Genomic DNA, 21087 nt, shown 5'->3' on the forward strand with positions numbered 1-21087 from the left:
CTTGAACAAATACTACCATCAGTCTCACCTCATTACCCTGATATGTGTCTTTACAGAACCAGACAGCCTCTCCTAAAGTCATACAATTAAATACCCAGGCAATCTGATTCCAATTTAAGCTGGAGCTAGCCCATTCTGCTGCAGGACACTTACCAGGAGGTTGAGCCAACCTTGTCTTACAGTATGACATGCTCATCAAGGAAATGATAAGCTTATTTCCACACTATTTCCCTCACTCCTGTAATGGATGTAAGTCCTCCGGATAAGACTGTTTTTCAGATGCTTTCTGATATAATTACCTAGCACTTTTATAAAAACTTTTCTAACATTGACACAGAAGTGTCCAGGAATTTAAGTCACATGAATGAGTCATCCTGGGGTAAAAAATTGCTGCATCTAATAGGGTCAGGCTCACAACTGACCTCTCTGTTCCACTGCTGAGTGTCATCAAACACCCCCATCAGTATAAGTAGTACAGGCTAGTAAAAAAAGGGGTCAAAGAAAGTGCTCGCTACTATGAACGTCTGGCTTCAGTTAAAACACACATTCACACATGAGAAACTCAGGAATTATTTGGAGATTGGAAAACGTACTTACTAATTTCCTAATATAATGACACATGAGAAATGAGGCCCATGAAAATGTATGTAGGGAGAGCCTGTTTAGAATTACTGAATACTTTAAGCATGTGAGACTAAAACCATCTGAAATAGTTGTGTCTAACTACAAGTACTTTAAAAATAAAGTAAATTTTATTACATTGTTAAAATTATACTAACAGGATTATGATTTTGTTAATTCAAAGTGTTTTAGGTACATATCTACTCTGGTCATCTACAACAATGTACATGTGTGAATGTGCCACAATCCCAATCAGGATGCAGCTCCCTGCAAGAGACAGTGCTGGTCCTTAATGAAGAATACAATCCCTTAAGACTTGCGCATCAGTCCCAGGCTAGAATAGAGAGACAGAAAAAATTTCAAAGAGGTCTCCTTTTAGAAAATATCCTTTAGTTGGCCAGGCTTGGTGGCTCACACCTGTAATCCCAGCACTTTGAGGGGCCAAGGCAGGTGGATCACCTGAGGTCAGGAGTTCAAGACCAGCCTGGCCAACATGGCGAAACCCAGTCTCTACTAAAAATACAAAAGTTACACCACGGAATACTATGCAGCCATAAAAAAGAACATGAGTTCATGTCCTTTCAGGAACATGGATGAAGCTGGAAGCTATCATTCTCAGCAAACTAACACAGGAACAGAAAACCAAACACCACATGTTCTCACTCATAAGTGGGAGGTGAACATTGAGAACACACAGACATAGGAAGGGGAACATCACGCACTAGGCCCTGTCCAGGGATGTGGGGAGGAGGAGGCTGAGCATTAGGACAAATACCTAATCCATGTGGGGCTTAAAATCAAGATGATGGGTTGACAGGTGCCACAAACCACCATGGCACATGTATACCTATGTAACAAACCTATTCAGCACATGTATACCAGAACTTAAAGTAAAAAAACAAAAAACAAAAATTAGCCAGGTGTGGTGGTATACGTCTGTACTCCCAGCTACTTGGGAGGCAAGGCAGAAGAATCGCTTGAACCTGGGAGGTGCTGCAGTGAGCCAAGATTGTGCCACTGCATTCCAGGCTGAGTGACAAAGCGAGACCCTGTCTTGGAAAAAAAAAAAAAAAGAATAAAATACCCTTTAATAGTTGATGACATATAAAAACACCTTGGAAGTGACTATGTTAACTAAATCTGCATGATCATATAATATTCCTCTGCAAGCAGAGCTGCACTTGCAAAGGAATACTATATGATTATTATCAAGCCAGGAGACAGAAATTATCCCTGACCAGTGCTATTGAAATAAGGAAGGCAGGCTTATTATTCTATCAGGGAACGGGGGGGACAAAGTAACAAATTACACAAGTAAAGTTAAGGAGGCCACTCCTAAAATGCTTTCACATATTACATTGTGTGTGTGGCATATATAATACCCATTTTAGATCTTACTCAATCCCTCTGCCATTTTATAGGTAAAAGAACAAAGCAAAAACTGGTATTTTCAATGTTCTCAAGTGTCAGTACAAAGAATATGGGCTAGGAGAGTGTTAAACTACAAACCATCTGTTCTGATAATTTACGACATGATTTCTCTAATCTCCTTCAGCACTATACAACATTTCTATGGCAACACGGTGACTTCAAGTGAGACTTTGAAGGGCCAATTGTGCCTTCAGTCTGTTCACAGAGCAGGAAGCTCCTCCAGGAGCCAGGATCTTCTCCTTCGCAGAACACATCCTCATCATAAAGGGACTGCACTCATTTTCCCCGTTCTCTCCAGATATATGAATGGAATGACTGAAAACTGCACTTACACCTTATTCCAAACTGGTCATGATTCCATAACCCACAACTTATACATGTGCCTTGGCATAACTCAGTGTTTCCTAAACTTAGTTGTGTATCTAAATTACCAGTAGAGACCAGGCATGGTGGTTCGCACCTGTAATCCCACCACTTCAGGAGGCCAAGACAGGTGGATGGCTTGAGTCCAGGAGTTTGAGACCAGCCTGGTTCACATGGCAAAAACCCCATCTTTACAAAAAAACAGCCAGGCATAGTGGTATGTACCTGTAGTCCCAGCTACTCAAGAGGCTGACGTAGGAGGATCACCTGAGTCCAGAAGGTGAAGGCTGCAGTGAGCCATGATCATGACACTGAACTCCAACCTGGGTGACAGAGCAAGACACTGTCTCAAAACAAACAAATTACATGTATTGTTTTTTCAAAATACATATTCTAGGGGCCTAATCTAGAACTACTAAATCAGAAACTCTAGGGATTCTGTATTTTTAAAGAAAACTTTCCAGGTAATTCTGACACAGTCTGAGTTAAGGAACCATAGGCATAAATCACAGCAAGTATTTGCTGCACTTCTACTTGGGACCTACACTGGGCCAGCGCTGGGGTCAGAGGTCCCAGCAACTCACCCACATAAATGAAGGAATAATTACGACCCAAAGGAACCAGTACAGAATCCAGTTCTCACAAGGTGCCATGCCAACACCAATGGGCCTCAAGAGGCTGGGACAGGATGGTCAAGCACAGTTTTCCAAAGGAAAGGATGCTTGAGGAAACCAGGAAGAGGAGAGAACAGCAAACACAAATAGGTACAGGTACAAGAGCAGAAGTCACAAAGCTGGGTGTGTGACGGGGACTACACAGGCCAACAGGGGCAAGAAGTCTCAGTTTCCCAGGAGGTCTGCCCAGCTACAAATGACAGGCTGATCTTCAAATAGGAAATGTGTGTTTGGGCCAGGTGCATTGGTCAAGCCTGTAATCTCAGCACTTTGGGAGGGCGACGCAAGCAGATCACTGGAGGTCAGGAGTTCAAGACCAGCCTGGCCCACATGGTGAAACCCTATCTCTACAAAAATTAGCCAGGTGTGGTGGTGCATGCCTGTAATCCTGGTTACACAGGAGGCTAAGGCGGGAGAATCACTTGAACCCAGGAGGCAGAAGATATAGAGAGCCAAGATATAGAGAGCACTCCAGCCTGGGAGACAGAACGAGACTTCATCTCTGAATAAATGAATGAACGATGTGTGTTTGGGCCTAACATGTGGCCTCGGTTACACAGCACCATCCTAGACCAAGCAAACAAAAAGAGGAGTTTCAGTGGCAGAAAGGAACGAATAGGGAAAGAGATCTGAGAATAATGCTGTGCTAGTCTTCACCAAATTCCTCACCTGTAATGCAAGAAAAATACACTGTGTACCAGTAAATGTGTGATAAATGGGAGCTAATACATGATGTCTTTTTAAGAGCATATCAAATTTCATTTTCACCTCGAGGGCAATTTCAATTAGGTAGACTTGAGCTAGTTGATCAACTTTTATAATTTTAATTTCTACATTATTCCCCAGCACATTTTTAAAAGAGGCCAAAAGAAGAGAATCTGCCTAATCATCTTGCCTCTTTAGACTATAAACTCCCACTGGACAGAATATTATTTTTGCCTTCTCCAGCTGTATGGCACCTGGCATGTTAACGTTGCTCAAGGGATAAACAGCTCATTCATTATGCAGTGTCATGTATATTAAATAATGTCCATAAAGTCCCTTGAAGATGAAAAACACTTCAAGCGCTAAGTAATTCTGAACCAGGCATTTGAAACTGGAAAACAAAGATGACAGGCCAAACATCATGAAAAGGTCACCACCTGGCAGGAGGCGTTGCACTAAGAGGCTCTTGTTCTGACAGACTCTGGTCCCTTTGCAGGCATTCTACACAGCAGACCAACCCCAGCCTGCTCTATGTGTTCTTAATGTATGTAATCAGGGAAAAGGTTTCAAAACACTACCAAGAACAAAAGTCCTCAGTGGCTCATCTCTTTCAGGGACTGTACCCAAAATAAATTTCAAAGCCTCACAAATTCTTCTTTCTGCAATGTCTCTTTCTTAATTGAGCTGGAATACTCTGTATGAAGTCTCAACTCAATTCTAAAACAGGCACAATGAAAATTATTGCAACAGAGCATATGCGATTTTATGCAAATTAATGCCGGTTCTGTTTTAGAGTCTAACAGCGTACTCTATGTGCCGGTCTATATGATGGTGAGCAGAGGTGACTCCAATATTCAAGAATATAAAAATCACACTAGCAGAAAAACATTGACACCAATTTTTAACGTTAAGATCATTTTCAGTAGAAGCACAGCAGAAAGTTGCCTCTCCTTTCAACTTTCCCAGAATGTTTACAAAACAATAAAAACTAAAGTATCGTCAGTTTCCACTTTTTTCAGCTACGCTCTTCGCTACCTCAAGACATCACCAGGGCTGACACAATATACAGCGAAGCAAAGTCCCTCTCAGTTTTTTCAACTGAGACTTCCTGAAAAGTTAACCTAGGGCTTTCCACAAAATTTCCAAATATGTCATCAAATCACAACTGAAACCTGGTCAAATCTTATTCACAATCCCCTCCTTCAAACAGCAGTGATTTCATTTTGTTCTCTAACCCCAAAAAAAGGGAGAGTGGGAGTAGGAAAAAATGGAGTCAAATCCCTCAGTGTGAGGCGCGCATGTCAGAGTAGGAGACACCAGCACAGGTGGGATCGGCCTCCCGCAGAACCTACCATGCACATGGTAACCTCACCCTAACAGCCACCTGATCTGAGGCAAGCTAAAAAACTTCTTTGAGTTCCATTTCCTCAGGTATAATGTTGACTATCACTGCCTACCTCTTAGGGGGTATGAAAAGTGGCTTATACGTAGGAAACACTCAATAACTGAAGCTATTTCAAAATCTGAAATGTATCACAAATTTAGCCATGATTTTTTCTTCTTATTTTTATTTGTTTTAAAGACAGGGTGTCATTGCTCTGTTGCCCAGGTTAGAGCGCAGCAGTGCAATCACGACTCACTGCAGCCTCAAGCAATCCTCCCACCTCAGCCTCTTAAACAGCTGGGACTATAGGTGCACACCACCAAGCCCAGCTAATTTTTAAATTTTTGGTAGATACTGAATCTCACTATGTTGCCCAGGCTGGTCTCAATCTGCTGGGCTCAAGTACTTTGACCTCAAGCACTTTAATCCTCCCACTTTGGCCTCCCAAAGTGCTGGGATTATGGGTGGAAATTACCGTATCCAGTCTCATCACTAATTCCAAAACATCTCCATTACACCCGAAAACTTTCCCCAGAATGTTTGACCTATTAGCAGTCATTCTCTCTATCCCTAGTCATGACTTTTTACTCCCAGATTTCCTAATATCAAAAGCCTTTCTCCCTTAAAATATTAATAAGCAAATTATGACTATTTTTCTTGCTAAAATGTGTAATCACAGGAAGGGTTTCTAGAAATACAGAGGCCAAATTTTCCAGAACACAATCTAACAAGCATCAGGATGTTTATGGGCAGCACAGAACACAATACATGAAACTGAGACTGTCTCCCCAAGTCAGGGACCTAATATCCATGTCATCATTTAATGTAGAAAACACAGAACAGGACGGGTAAGCAGCTCACATGTATAATCCCAGCCCTTTGGGAGACTGAGGCAGGTGGACAGCTTGAGCCCAGGAGTTCAAGAACAATCAGCCTGGGCAACATGGTGAAACCTCATCTCTACAAAAAAAGATACAAAAACTAGCTGGGCGTGGTGGCATGTGCTTGAAGTCCCAGCTACTCGGGAGGTGGAAGCAGGATCACTTGAGCCCAGAAGTAGAGGCTGCAGTGAGCCAAGATCACACCACTGTACTCCAGCCTGGGCAAAAGAGGATCCTGTTTCAAAAAGAAAGAAAAGAGGAAGAGAAGGAGGGAGTGACAGAAGAAGAGAAGAGAAAGGAAAGGAAGGGAAAGGGAAAAAGAAAAAGAACAGCAAATAAAACCCTAAGATACCACCCACCGTTCCATGATTTCTGGGACTGAGTGCACATAAAGTCAGTTCCCAGAAATCCTGCACTGAAGCAGAAACATAGCTGCCTTGAATTTACTGCAGGTGGTTTCTGGGAAGAAATATCTAGTCAATGAAGGCCAGTAAGCAACAGTCTGTCCAGTCATGACTCACAGCTTACTCCAATCCATGAACTCAGCTTCTTCCCCTACTTATATAAAGTACTGGATCCCTGAGAAAGGTCCACCCGACCCATCCTCCTCTATACACCCATTCTCACCAGCTCAACATTTTTCCTTTTTATTTCTTTTCTTTGGCAATTTGTACGTTCAGATGAAGATGACAAACTCTCTTTCCCACAACAGGTATCCCTTTTATAAACTGTACCTGTCTCCCTTTCTTTTCTGGCGACTCCTGATTTTTCCATTTTGTGCTTCGACATCACCAGAAAGTAAGCTGTTGATGGAGTCTGGCAGCTCTTTTCTTAGACATGCCCCAGGGGAACTGCAGAGCATTACTTCATCTGTTTTGTTTGGATGACTAACTGACAAGGCACTGAGCTCAACAGAAGCTGACCACTAACTGCTGATTTGAACAGTTTAAACTTGGGGCTGGAGGTTCATTTATCACCATGGTATGGGTTAGCATTCCGAAATTACTTTCTGCATATTGTAGGACTGAGTGAGTAAGTAAAGATATGGAGGATTAAAGAAGCCAGGTTTTTCACTGTCAGAGAAGAGAATTACAAATACGGAAGAAGAAAGACTAAAACACACCCTGTGGTACCATACTGGAATTGAAGACACTGAGTATAAACACATGGTTTTTATCACTGACAGATAGGTACATAAAGAGATCTCAGTCACGTGTGCATATGTGTAATTAATGTCTATGCGTATGCCACACACAAGCATACACTTCTTAGTTCTGTCTACTGAGCGGTCCTAAAAGCAAAGATAACTCTGTAACAAGGGGCATGCTTGGTGCCTAGATCATGTTTCTAAATACCATTCTCTACTAAAATGAACCTCTTCTCCAAGGGGTCCTTGCAGAAATGGCTGATCCCAGCACTGGGGCAAGAGAAGTACAGGATGCACTTGAAACAGTTTATTGCGCCAGAAAGTAAGAAAGTACTCCCAAGAAATGATGGAGACAGGTCACAAGAGATAAAAGGGCCAGGCTGAAGGGGCTCCCACTAGCCAAATCTTAGACGATTAGAGCATCAAACTAAATGACAGCAACAGATTATAGCTCACTGCATAAAATAGGAAACCCTGAGGCCACACTTAGATAAATAAGTGGAACAGAAGGAAATCTCTTCCTTACAGTATAAAGTCAACTAAATACAGAAGGAATTACAAAGTTAGAAAAAAAAAAGCAACATTTTGCAACCATCATATTAATAACTGGTAAAAACCATCAATGGATGCTACAACTAGCAAATCAAAGGAGGGAGAGGAAGAAAGGATTTTACACAGCCTCAAATTATCTCCCCATAAAATGCTAACTAATGACAAAGGGACAAATAGGGTGGAGAGACCTGCTAGTCATCACCTGAAACAAGTGATCAAAGTGCACATCACCACAGTGGGACAGTGTTATCACATGTTCCCAGACATGATGCTCGGAAAAGGACCCAGCCCTTCGGCCAAAAATGCAGAGCCTGAATCTAGTCATAAGAATCATGCAACCCAAACTGAGGAGTGGTCTTTAAAATCACCACCCTGTAATCTTCAAAACTATCAGGGTAACAAGGGAGACAGCCTGAGGAGATGTTCCAAATTAAAGGAATCCAAAGAGACACGACAAACTGAATGTAGCATGGTCCTGAATGAGATCCTGGACCACATTTTTTTTTAACTGCCAAAAAGGACCATCCTAAGACAACTGATAAAAAGGCATTAAAGTTAGTGATTTAGATCATGATATTGTATCAAAATTAATATCCTGATTATGATTATTATGTAAGACCCTGTTCTTACTCTTAGAAAATACACACTGAACTATTTAGAGTTAAGGAACTCTCAAATGGTTCAGAAATGAAATAATATGTAAATTATCTATATCCAGAAAGAGAGACAGAGGAAGACAAAGCAAAAGTGGTGAAAAACTGGGAATCTGAGGCTGTTCTTGCTTCTTTGAGCATGAGCTCTGCCTTCTCAAAACAAAGTTTAGCCCCTCCAAAATAACTCTAGATGTAATCCACACTTACAACATTGACCAATTAAAAGACCAAAAACTACACAGCAAAATCACAATACAACTAAGTTAGGTCAGACCTGAACTCTGTATCACCTTTATTAGTTTAAAATAAAAAATATACTACAGTATCAGGTCAAAGCAATCCAGGGTCTTACATTAAAGACCAATCCTTTTAATTCTAGAAAATCTAAAAAAGTAAGAATTACCAAAAAACATAAAACCTTGGAAGTTTCAGAACTCCTAGGGCAAACTAGGAGGAAGTGAAACTTGTAAATGTTTAGGGCACAATATACCTTCTGATTATACTACGTCTGCATTTAAGAGACCAGCATTTCAGTCATCCTGAGTGAAATATTCAAACTCCAAAGTAAATGCAGAGTTATAAAGAAAAACAGAGCATATTCCCAGTGTGGAAATGATGCTGGAAAACAACAGCTTGGAATTTTTATGTGGGCATAAACCTGAGCAAGCATCCCATAAAATCATGCCATCGACTCTGAGGGGATCACATGAGGTGTGGCTGCCGAGAATGCAACCCACAAACAGAACGGTCTAGAACACGTGCTAAGACAGCGGGAAGGAAATGACCCTGCTTCCCCCAACTAAATATCATCTACGTGCACATTTTGATGAATAACAGCAAAAAAATGAGTGGCTACAACAAAACAGCTATATATAGCAAAACCGGGAGTTACCACACCCACTTCATAAAACCGTCCCGAAAAAAGCAGCTCAGTGGCCTCCCTCCTGCCCCTCCCACTCCCCGGCCGTTCCTTTCCTAAGTTAGAAAGGAAGCCCTGGTAGTGTTCTAATGTGTCACACACAGCAAGGGCTGAGAAACCTCCCTCCCTGGCCAGCGTCTCCCTGCCCTTCCCATACTCCCCTCCCCCACATTAACGGCCACGGAGATTTCCTATCCAACACTTATGTCCAAATCCAGACAGCCAAGAAAACACAGGGCCAACATTTCTACCAGGATTTCTCCCCAGACTGTGAGCCGGGGGAGCCTGTAAAACTCAACAGAGCCAACATGCCTCCACTGGAAAGCTGAGACTGCTAGGGTTATTGACGTAAAAGGTAACATCAGTTTTAATTAGGTGAGAAGAGGAAAGGTACAGAAACTAAATTACAGGGCCCAAACCAACATGACAAAAATACTTGCTATAGCCTGGAATCTTTCACTCAACTTTTATTTGGTGTAAGACTTGTAAATTATAGCTTTGATCCTCGACACGCAAGTATACACGAATTCAATTTTAAGGATTTTAAAATGAAAATCCAGGAGGCTGTGGGATGCTGTATAGAGTAGGGGTCATGTCTACTCTCCCTCCACTGGAGAGGGAAGGGGCATGCAAGAGGCTTTGTCATCTGGCAGCCTTGGGCTTAAATTCCAACGCAGGCCCTCACAAGCAGAGTCAAATGCAGCAGGCAGGTCACTTGCCCTACCAGAAGCAGACATCCTCATCCACAACCCGGGAATGGCATCCACTTGCTGGAGGAGAGGGAGCTGCATCTACACAAGGCAAAGTATATCAAACACTCCGCACGATGCCTGGAAAGTACAGGCACTCAGATGCTAACCAGTGGTGGCAACACAGAGGTAACAGTGAAGAGGGAGATTTTACCAGGTTTTCTTAAAGGACAAGATGGCACTAAAAGCTTTGGGAGAAAAGGAAATAAACACAGTATTTTAAATCTCATCCTATGACATTGCAAGCAGGTTACTACTCTGCAGATGCACTTATTTTACTTTCCTCTGGAGCACAATTCCAAAGGCGTTATCTCACTCCTGGTGACAGGGGTCCTGGCAGCTGCTGTTAAAGATTTAGAAGATAGCAAGGGCACGGCAAGCATGGCCAGGGGCAGGCTGTTGCAAGACTGCCATCCTACTTTCCAAAGGCCCCATGTCCACTCTGTTATCTGTTTCCGTTATCACAGAAACTCTATGTGATTGCACCTCAGTCTTGCATAGATTTTCAAAGGCCTCCAGCTCTTTGGTTCAGAGGACAGGTCCCATCTCACAAACAGACTGAACCTTACTGAGAATTCAGGCCTCAGAGGAGTTGAGGCTTCACCTAATGAACAATGCCATGAGGTATGAGAGAAAGATGTAACAATGAATCCTGCAAATTCTGCAATTAAGTATTGGAAAAGTAATATGTACACCAACCAAGTAACAAAATTCTGACACTCAGTAACTCTACAGCGAAGCCCCTCCCATGAAGAGCTGCTCAATTTATACACAAACACTGTTGTGACCAACATCTTAACAGCTTCCCACATGCATCATTTTCAAATTACAACTGAAATATTTTGCCTTAAAACATTCATGTCATTTATACATGTCACTCTATACATACTAGAAAACGTAAGTTCTTTGAAAATAGATTTCAAGTATTAGTCTCCAATAATTCATTCCTTCTTGCACTGAAACCACCTATTCCACCGAATTCCAAAGTGGGGTATTTTATGACTTTCCAAGAGACAGACAGACAGACAGACAGACATATGCAACACCCACCATGAAAAACCAGGCACCAACAAACCCCATCTAAAAATATTTGAGGATTATGCTTTTAAATTTGAATTGTGTTTTTCTGAAGTTCATGCATAGCTTTATTTTATGATGAGTCTTAAGTAGGTGGGGCTAACACTTCATAAATTTATTTATTAACTGTCAATACTATAAAATAGGTAGCTGTCAATTATGTACACAAATGCCCCAGAACACACAGCAAATGACTTCCTATAGACACTAATGTAGGAACAAAGCCCTCCAAATGAAACTGCTCCTTAGCCCCAGGAACTGTGAAGCGCTGAGGATCAGCCTACATGTGCTACTTGTGGTCTTTGATCTGGACAGCAGCACAAATCACAGGAGTGGGAAATTTTGAAGCGGCAAAAAGGTAACTGTCCATAGCCAAAGATTATTGTCTTTTAAGTCTGCAGATTTGACTTATATGTCAGATGATTTCCAAGTTAACATGTATTACGGAATTCCAGGAAAGAATCTTTATTTCCCCCCATCTATCTTTAACGTTACACTAGATTACCCCTGCCAAATTATAAGATGCTAGGTCCTACACAGCAAAGTATGAACACAAGTATTACTATCTTTCAAATCGACATAAAAATCTTCCCAAAATAAGTTTGCTCAGAGAAAAATTACTTATATGAGCTTTGGCTTTTGTTGATATCATTGCCTCTCTCTGCATTTCCTTGATTACTAGTAAGGCTGAATATTTATTTTTTGACCCTTCATAACTTTTTGAAATGTCTACCTATCTTCTTTCCTGATTGTCTTGTCTTACTGATTTGAGGAAGCCCTTTATTAGTTACACACATATAATTCTTTGATTTTTTAATAGATTTTCTCCCAGTTTATTGTAAGCCTTTCTTTAATGTCGCATTTAAAAATAACATACAGTTAAACTCTGTGTGTGTGTGTGTGTGTGTGTGTGTGTGTGTGTGTGTGCGCGCGCAGGTCTGTGAATTTTAACACATGTAACTGACAAAACCAGGATACAAATCGGTTCCCCACCCTTCACCCACCTCCTGCCCCCTGGTAGCCACACTTCCCCACCCCTCAATTCCTAGCAATCAATGCCCATCTGTTTTCTGTCACTACGGTTTTGTCTTTTTGCCAATGTCATATAAAGACTCATACAGCATGCAGCATTTTGAGACTGTCTTCTTTTACTCAACATTAATGGAATGGCAGTACTATAGTTTGTGATCTATTCACACCTACACAGTTTCAATGCTAACAACAGCAGACACACAGCAAAGGGCCCCTTGGCCTTTTCCACAGCAAGGCAGTAACGGAGCAAGACCAGCTCCTGTTCCTTCCAGGAAAGGGGTCCACACAGTGGCCAGGACAAACCTTCTTCCTGAAACTCCTCCCCAAAAGAAACTTCCTGCAAGTCATCCCTGTCCACAGCAGGGCTACAGACTGAGAAAACAAGCCTGATGGACCCACGTGGACACCAAGAAGCCAAAGTACCCTATACCTAGAATCCAGTCTTTGTGTTGACTAAGTTTTCATGAAAGCTTTCTCTGTCAGTGTAACTGCTAAAATGCACTAATTTATGACAAAGCCCAAATAGGAAGATGCTTCCAAAACACCAGCTCTAGACTACTCTGCAATCCTCCCCCACCAGACAAGAGTAGACATGTGGCTAATTAAAACAACAGCCAGTAATCTAAAACTCAAATATGTTCATCACCAAAATGAGGTTTTACATTTCCACAGCCCCTCTGCCATCAAATCAAATATGATACCCATTGCGAGTGGCACAGGGAGAAGCATCAGAGGCTCAACGCCCCCCACACCATGCTCATAGTCTCATTCTGGCTTGCTCTCTCTCCCCACATACAACCTTTCCCAGAGGGCAGGTGGTTAGTAATTTCCGTTTCAAGGGGCTTCCTTATGTGGAGAAGGGACAGAAAAGAGGAAATTAAGGTAACAATGCAACTATTCAGTAAGCAAATTAAGTGTTTCCACGAGTGAATGCGAAGTGAAAATGAGTGCTTATGCACTTACTAACCATTAAACCTGCAAACAGGATTTCCCAAAAGCAAGACGGTCTGCACAGAAGGCTCAGTAACATCAAAAGGCTGGAGACCCCACTGGAGGGTCTAGCCAGGTATCTCCCTTTGAGATTTATGAGCTGGCAGGGAGCTGGGCACCCTGGCAGTGAGAGCAAAGGCCTGTTTTGTGGGCACAGTGGGAAGAGACCAGGGGTCCAGGTGGGACAGCAGGAAGGCAGTGGCACACAGGGCCCCACAGGTCTCCCTGCCCACTCGTCTGTTCTCTCTTCCCCTCAGTTCAGAGGTACAGCAATAGGAATTTCCAGAACAGCTCCCACTGAGTAACAGACGCCAGAATTTCTAAGAGCAAGGGTCACTGGGTAGTCTCCCTGTTCATTCCCTCTCCCAGTGGCCCACTGAACAGCACAACAGCAGAACTGGAATAGGGCAAAGAGAACCCTGTGGCTGTACATCTAACCTGCTTACCCTTTGCTCCAACTGGGGACCCAGCCTGGACTCTGCAGACCATGAATTAAAATGGGACTGAGAAGATCTAAAAGACAGCACCTCCATCCACCAAGCCAACCACACCATCAGCCTTGTCAGTTTAGCCAAGTCTACTCAGCTAAGTAACTGGAAGAAATGGGAAGAGGAAGTCAGAGCACCCACCTTCCACCAGAATACACAGGGATTCTCCCGCAAATCCAAGTCTTCACTGTCCAGGGAGTCGCTACTATTTTTCCTGCCAGTGGCTCTGTTAAAATTTTGTCAAGACAATGCACTTTAGGAAATAAAAACCAATTCATTATAGAACTGAAGAACTGAGGAGGAATTGGGGGGGGGGGGGGCGGTTATCATTGCTTTCTGTAGTAAAACATAACTCATCCCTATCAACATCAGTGAGTTTTCTAGGTAGTAAACTGTGGCTATTGATTAAGAATTTGACTTTTCTCTGGACTTCTGCCGAGGACATAAAATTTTATTTTCTCAATAGTCAAGTAAATAAACTTATAGTAAATATTGAATACAGCTGACTTAGATTATGACAGCTTCAAACACATCTTTTTCACTTGCAATTCAGAACAAATCCCAAATTTATCCTAACATTTAAAAGGTCGAAAAAGACCACTGAAATTACCTGTGTATAGCATACATTTAGGAAACATATTTAAACCACATGCTTCATTTTAAACACTATCACTGACTTCATTTAAATCTTGATTAAATGAGGCCGGGCGCGGTGGCTCAAGCCTGTAATCCCAGCACTTTGGGAGGCCGAGGCGGGTGGATCACGAGGTCGAGAGATCGAGACCATCCTGGTCAACATGGTGAAACCCCATCTCTACTAAAAATACAAAAAAGTAGCTGGGCGTGGTGGCGCATGCCTGTAATCCCAGCTACTCAGGAGGCTGAGGCAGGAGAATTGCCTGAACCCAGGAGGCGGAGGTTGCGGTGAGCCGAGATCATGCCATTGTACTCCAGCCTGGGTAACAAGAGTGAAACTCCGTCTCAAAAAACAAAACAAAACAAAAAAAACTTGATTAAACATTTAAATGATGAAAAAGACTTCTTTAAATCTTCATTTGAATCTTAAATAGTTAAATTGCAAAGGGAAAAAATACATCCCACATCAATACGTTGGGTTTACAAGGTCTCAATGAAAAGCTTCTTTCAATGATGCCTTTACTGCACTTCTTTGATTTCTCGAAAGTCACTTACAGAATTTTTAGAAATCTCCTTGCTTTCCTCTAAAACTGACTGTGCCACCTAAAAAGGAAAAACCAGCATGCATTATCAAATTACATTTCCTTCAGCTTCCATTTTCTAAATATTGAGGGTAACAAGGACCTACACTTCGTAATACAATCATTATTACTGGTGCTCACAATGACCAAAGCTGCCAGGATACTGAATATCAACAGAAGCAGCACAGCACACCCGAGCCAACTACCTAAGTGGTGTTAAAGGCATAAATATGAAGAAAAGCTTCCCTCAATACTCCACAAGGAAACCGTCATACCAAAACACATAAAGGTATATGTGCTTCTCCCTAACTAACAGGCCTGATTCACATGTTCCCTTGAAAAAGAGGGGCTGCAGAAAGAGTCCAGAATAAGACTTAATAACAAAAGAAGCCCAGCATGACAGGACATGATGCTTCAGAATAACCACAAACCTTTATTCTCCATATATTCATTTAACGCCAACCTAAAGCATGCCAGGCAGGTTAAAAATAATGCATTTATGTAAGCACCCCCACCACACGCACTCTCTCTTGCAAGGTTAAATAGGGAGCTCTGAAAGAATGATTTATTGCCACAAGAACAGAGCCCCAAAATAGATTGGCAATAAAAATGATTGGTCCCAGTGGGGTTGAGAACTAATGTAAGCAGCGTCCTGGCTATGAGCGGCGCCCAGAAAAGAGCACCAGAGACCAGGGCAAGCTTCCCGGCTGAATCTTGCTCTACCCAAGTTCCACTCTGGGGGGCAAGTCATGAAACCTCCCAAGGTCTGATTCCTCAGCTGCAAAATAAGATTAAAACAAGACTAGCTCATTTCTGTAATGTATATATATATATATATACACGCACACATACTTGCTTTTGCATTGAAATGTTTTACTGTGCTGAGCTCTGTGCAAAAGAGGAAAGTGAAGTTGGAAATTCACTAACACCTGCAGAAAATCTCTCAGCTGCTCTCTAACACACAAGCACCAGGACTTGACTCACGTTATTACAACTCAATCCACTTGAACACTAATTGGCCTGCCTGCTTCATGCCAGGTCTATAAATAGGTGATAAGGATCATCAAAATGAATAGGGAGTGCCAAGGTCCTGAGCAGTGAACGGAATGACAGCATGGGGAGTGAGACCTTGGATGAGGTGAACCTGGGTGGACGCTGAGCAGAGCGGAAGGACCACGATGGCTCTGGAGCCCTGAACTACCTAAAGAACAGTGGAGAACAATGATTAGGCACTGGGGGCTCAGAAAGAACCAGGGTCCACAAGGAAAGAGAAACAGCACCAAGATCATCTGCAGGACCCCTCTTCAGGGCAGGGGTACTGTCCCCTGAGCCCAGCTCCAAACCCTGGCAGGTGTCAGAAGTGCTAGTGGAAGTGAGCACCTCCAGTAATGGACAACTCAAAAGACTGTTCACTCTATTTCTGAACTCCCCTTAATTGTTTAAAAGTTCTATTAAAGTCTTCTCTTTATTTCATCCAACCACAGGTATTAGTTTTCAATATGTGGCTACAAAGACAAAGTCGAATGCGGGCAAAGAAAAGAAATTTTAAAAAGGAAAGAAAATCAGGCAGCCAAACAAGCAGTTTCAGGGCTGAGAAAGAAAAAACAACCAATGGAAAGCCTCTGTCTAACTCAGGTTGGCACTTTTAGTGCCAGGCTCAAAAACACACCCTGATCTGTCCTCCCCTGTCAACGAGAACCTATTTTGCCATGTTTCTGCGTCTTAGAAAAGAAAGTCAGATTTCTGATGGATCTGACCGCTCCACTCACCTCATCCTCCTTGCCTGGTCTGCCCTGACTGTTCAGAACCCACCCCCACCCATCGAACAGAATGGCCCCTCTCTGCCCTCTGCTAGGCATCACTGGCCTAGATGCTAGAGCCAAGATCTAGGTCAGGGACTCAGAGCTGCCCAAAGTAGGTTTCACTTTTAAAAAGACGTTCTAGGCTACCCCCCGGAATGGGGTGCTGCATCTGATGCCCACTTAAGTTCTGCCCTGGCTCCTGGTTCTAAGTGAAGCAACTAAAAGTTAAGTTTGGAAGGAAGAAAGGAACAAGCCAATGAGCAACATTACCTGGTTCTGACCCAAACGGAACATGAACAGGAGCCCCGGCAGCGGAGGCAGCACAGGCCTAGGCAAAGGCAAGAGCCGACAACTCCCGGACAGAGCCATGCCGACAGGCAGCAAGTTTTCCGTATCTTTTAGAGAGGGTGCTTAGCAGCAGCAGAAGTAATTTTTCTACTATGCGTAACAGAGACGTAAAAAAGCCTGGTCTCACAAGCACCAAAAATTCCATCTCCAACGCAGAAAAGCCTTTCTAACAGAAAGAAGATGAATTCTGCACAGAATTTATTATTCTGTGACAGGTGGTAGAGAGAGAGAGAGAGAGAAAGAAAGAAGACAGGCTAGACTTTAGCTTCAGGGCATGAAGGGAATACGTCCCAGTTCTGCTATTAAGAGGTAAGACCGGGCTGCTCTACCCGGACAGTCGCACCAGGAAGAAAAAAAAAAAAAAAAAAAAAAAGGTGAGTGGCTTTCATTAGAAGGAGTTCGCATTTTCCTAAACCTTTGCTTTCTGCAGGGACCTCACAAGGAGAGTGAGCCCAGGGGAGTAGATTAACCCCAAGCTAACACTGGGCAGTCGGCTGTGTCACTCCCAGCCCCAACCAATCTGCTAAAATGAATAAAAAATAACCCCGCCTAGCAAAGATCAAGACAACCTAGGGAAGACAGTACTAAGCCAGGTATCTACTAGCACTGCTAACTTCTGCCTCTCACCATCGCCCTCCCGCTGCAATTGCTCCTTGTGACCCGGACTGTCAAACTGATCTCACCGAATCTGCGGAGGTGATTTTCAGAGGCCACGGAGAAGCGTGAGCCGCCGGCCTCCCGCGCGCGCCCCAGCGCAGGGCCGCTCCCCCGGCCCGTAGGTGTCCCCAGGCCGGCCGTCCTCCCCAGAGTCGCCACCAGCACCCCGCACTCGCCCGCCCGCCTCTCCAGGGCCTGACCTGGACCGCTCTCCTCGGCTCTCCAACGCGGAGTCTGCATCCTCCCTGCTCCGCGCCCGGCCTCTGAGGACTGCGCTCCGGGATGCGGGCCCCGAGGCCACCCCCGCCGCCGCCGCTTCTTCCTGCTGCTCCTCAACAGAGGCGCGAGCAGACTGGACTGGGCGCGGGGACGCGGGACGCGGGGACGCGGGCCCGGCTCACGCGGTATCTGGGCCGGGGCGGGAAGAGGCGCCGCAGCTGGGGTACCGGGGACGCCCTGTCACGCCCCCTGCGCCGCACACCGCGCGCCCCTCCCGCGGTCAGACCGGTGGCCACGCGCGCCTCTCCCGCAGCCACCCCCTCCGCGCCGGGGTGGACTAGGGGCCACCTGGCGCTGCCTCCACCGCCAAGCCATCCACGCAGTGCCCAGCCAGCCCCTGGCCCCGCGCTGGCCCCCTCCGGGGCCACGTTCCCAGCTGAGCCTCTCGGGCCGCCCCCAGAGACAATGGCTCACCTCGCCTTTCGGCCCTCCGCGCTTCAGCTCGGCCACCGTCCCCCCTCCCTGGGCAGTGAATGCGGTGACTGCCCCGTTTCACAGAAGTGAAGACCGAGGCCGGGGAGATGACAGGCCAGAGAGCCGAGCAAAGAAACCCGGCTGCTAATGGGGTCGAGGAGGGTCCAGTTTTCAACGGGTCAGAGACAGGCACAAATAAGAGAGACCAATTTCCTGGCCCGGAGCTGCCCCGGCCTCGTCCGCTCGGCCTCCGGGGTAGGAGCCTCCGCCCACGCCATCCCTGCCGCCGCCGCCTCGGTCCTCCCGCGAAAGAGACAAAGAGCCGGCGCCCCAACCCGCGAAGCCGCGACGGCCGGGAGCCGGAGACCCGGGGATTCTGCTCCGGAACGAGGCGCGGGCGCAGGGAAGGCGAGGTGGTGGCGTTCGGGCCGAGCCGCGGCGCGCCGGGCTGCGCGGGCAGCGGGACACGCCTGTGTGGGTCCCGCAGCCCCGGCGCGGAGGAGCAGCAGCCCCGGGCGGGAGCGTGCGGGCCCCGACCGACGGACGGACGGGCGGGCACCAGTGCGCGGTGGCCGGAGCTGGGCAGCTCCGCGGCGGATCGGTCGAGCCCTTGGGGCAGCGGCGCCGGGCGTGTCGGCCGCAGTGGCACTCACCGGATCGGAAGAAGGCCGCGATGTCGGCCAGGTCCTTGGCCGCCTCCTCGGACCCCTCGCCGGCACCGCCCCCGCAGCCCGAGCCCGCCGCGCTGGCCGCGGCGGCCGGGCCGGAGGACGCGGCGGGGGCGGCGGCGCCGCCGCCGCTGCTGCCGCTCATGGCTGCGGCGGCGCCCGCGACCGCGCCCGCCTCGGGCCCCGCGCCCCTAGCGCCGCCCGCCGCCCGCTCTGCGCTGGGCCTGGCGGAGCCGAGCACCCAGCTGCCCGCGCCCGGCGCGCGGACGCAGAGCCCGGGGGCAGCGGGGGGCGGCGGCGGCGGCGGCTCGGCCCGAGGAGCGCGCCCACATAGACGGGGACTCCGCCCGGGACCCGCGAGCCGGCCGCGGGGCGGGGGCGCGGAGCCACGGCCTCCGCGGTGTCGGCCGGAGTGCAGGCAGCAGCGCGCGCCGCCCGGGCACGCAGTCGGGAGGGCGGGGGCCGGCGGCCGGCGGGAGCTCCGGGATCACGGGCGCCGGCGGCTGCCGCGAGCCTCCATCTTGATTTCAATGGGGAAGGAAGGAGGGGGGAGGGGGAAATCACGGCCGAGGGAACCCGGGTGAAAGGAAAAGGGAGAGCAGGGAACGGAGAGGAAGGGAAAAAAAAGAGGGGCTTCGGGAATTTCCGGCAAACCTCGTCAGGGGCCCGAGCTTGGGCTCGGAGGTGGGCGGAGCTTGGCGAGAGGGGAGGGGCCTGATAGGAGGGGCGGGGCCGCGATGGGCAGCCGGGCGCTCGCAGGGCCCCGCGTGGAGGCTGCGGGAGCGTTAGGCTCGGTTCGGGCTCCTTCACCAGGGCAGCGCCAAGCTTTGGAAGGAGCAGGAAAGCTGTGACCAGCCGGGGCGGACTTTTTCAGGCCCGGCATTGCGCCCCCAAGCGGGGCGCTGGCTCCTGTAGCAGAGCGCGGTCCCCAGAGCGCCGAGGCGTTTCGTCGTCTCGCCCGCAGGGCGGGGTGACGCGGGCCGGGGCGGGTGCCTCCCCCGTAGGCGCAGCGCAGGTCCTGGCTCGGGGAGGGGGCTTCTTAACAGTTGTGGAGTGAACATAGAGGGCCTGAAAACAGGGTTATCTGCTCCAGTCCCGGAGGCCACGGTATTCCTACGGTACAAAGCTCTCCTGTAAAATGGGATTCTTCTCGGGAAATCCCTGTCTCCCAGGGGACTTTCGGCTGCCGAACCTCGGGTTCACGGCTCCTCCGCCCTTACTCCGCCGGAATGAATGAGGAAGATGACGGGAGCTGGGGAGGCCAAAAGAAATGTTCTTTTGCTGAAGACCCTTGTCAAATCAGCGTTGGATGAATATTTTAGTTTAAAACACCTATGCCCTGGGTACAAGGAGAGTGAAAGAATGGGTATCAGAGGTTAAAAGATCCAGTGCCGGAGGAAACAGAGATGAAACAAGAGAGATGAAAAACAACTGAGTGATGAAACCACCACACGAGTATACTGGAAATAGACAAATATTAAAACGTGAATGCTGGCCATCAGATCTTCGCTGTTGGAGTGGGAAGTTACCGACAGGAAGAGGCTAGAGTGATCTTTGTGGTACAGAATTAGAGTTGGAGACATCGGTTTGGACTCATGTTTAGGTCTATATCTATATTATAGATCCATATGTATAATGAGTCTATGCAGATATTTCTAGATAACAGGTTGCTACACATACATGTATCGCCTTGCTTCGGCGATACATGTATGTGTGGGCCTAGAAACAACAATTGTGTGTTGTGTGGGCCTAGAAACAACACTCTGTAGCAACAAACACACCTAGCGCTCTGATCTTGCGTTTAATACCATTCTCTAATAAAAGGAACCAGAGCTCCTTGGCTGATTCTAGGACCTGGACAGGAATATTCAAGGTGCGCCTGGAGCACCTTGTGCCAAGGAGTAAGGAATTTATTCCCCTCCATGAAAAAAAAATATCAGCTCACTGCAACCTCTGCCTCCTGGGTTCAAGTGATTCTCCTGACTCAGCCCTCCGAGTAGATGAGACTACAGGCACACACCACCACACCCGGCTAA

At 46.6% G+C, this 21087-nt stretch overlaps 1 protein-coding gene across 3 annotated transcripts in view; it reads right to left on the reverse strand.

Annotated features, from left to right (window-relative positions):
• TRIO (trio Rho guanine nucleotide exchange factor) overlaps positions 1–19677 on the reverse strand; it is a 370817-nt gene extending 351140 nt beyond the window's left edge. Inside the window, exon 1 of one of the 3 annotated variants that reach the window (XM_039474054.2) lies at positions 19037–19677. In XM_039474054.2, coding sequence (XP_039329988.1) covers positions 19037–19196 — 160 coding nt within the window. In that variant the 5' untranslated portion in view covers positions 19197–19677. Of the gene's footprint in view, positions 1–17890; positions 18022–19036 lie in introns of those variants that run through there. The other 2 variants (XM_039474085.2, XM_074387142.1) reach the window with 2 other exon arrangements.
• Between the last annotated feature and the right edge of the window lie 1410 nt (positions 19678–21087).

Source organism: Saimiri boliviensis, chromosome 1 (genome assembly GCF_048565385.1).
Source record: "Saimiri boliviensis isolate mSaiBol1 chromosome 1, mSaiBol1.pri, whole genome shotgun sequence".
Classification (NCBI taxonomy): Eukaryota; Metazoa; Chordata; class Mammalia; order Primates; family Cebidae; genus Saimiri; species Saimiri boliviensis.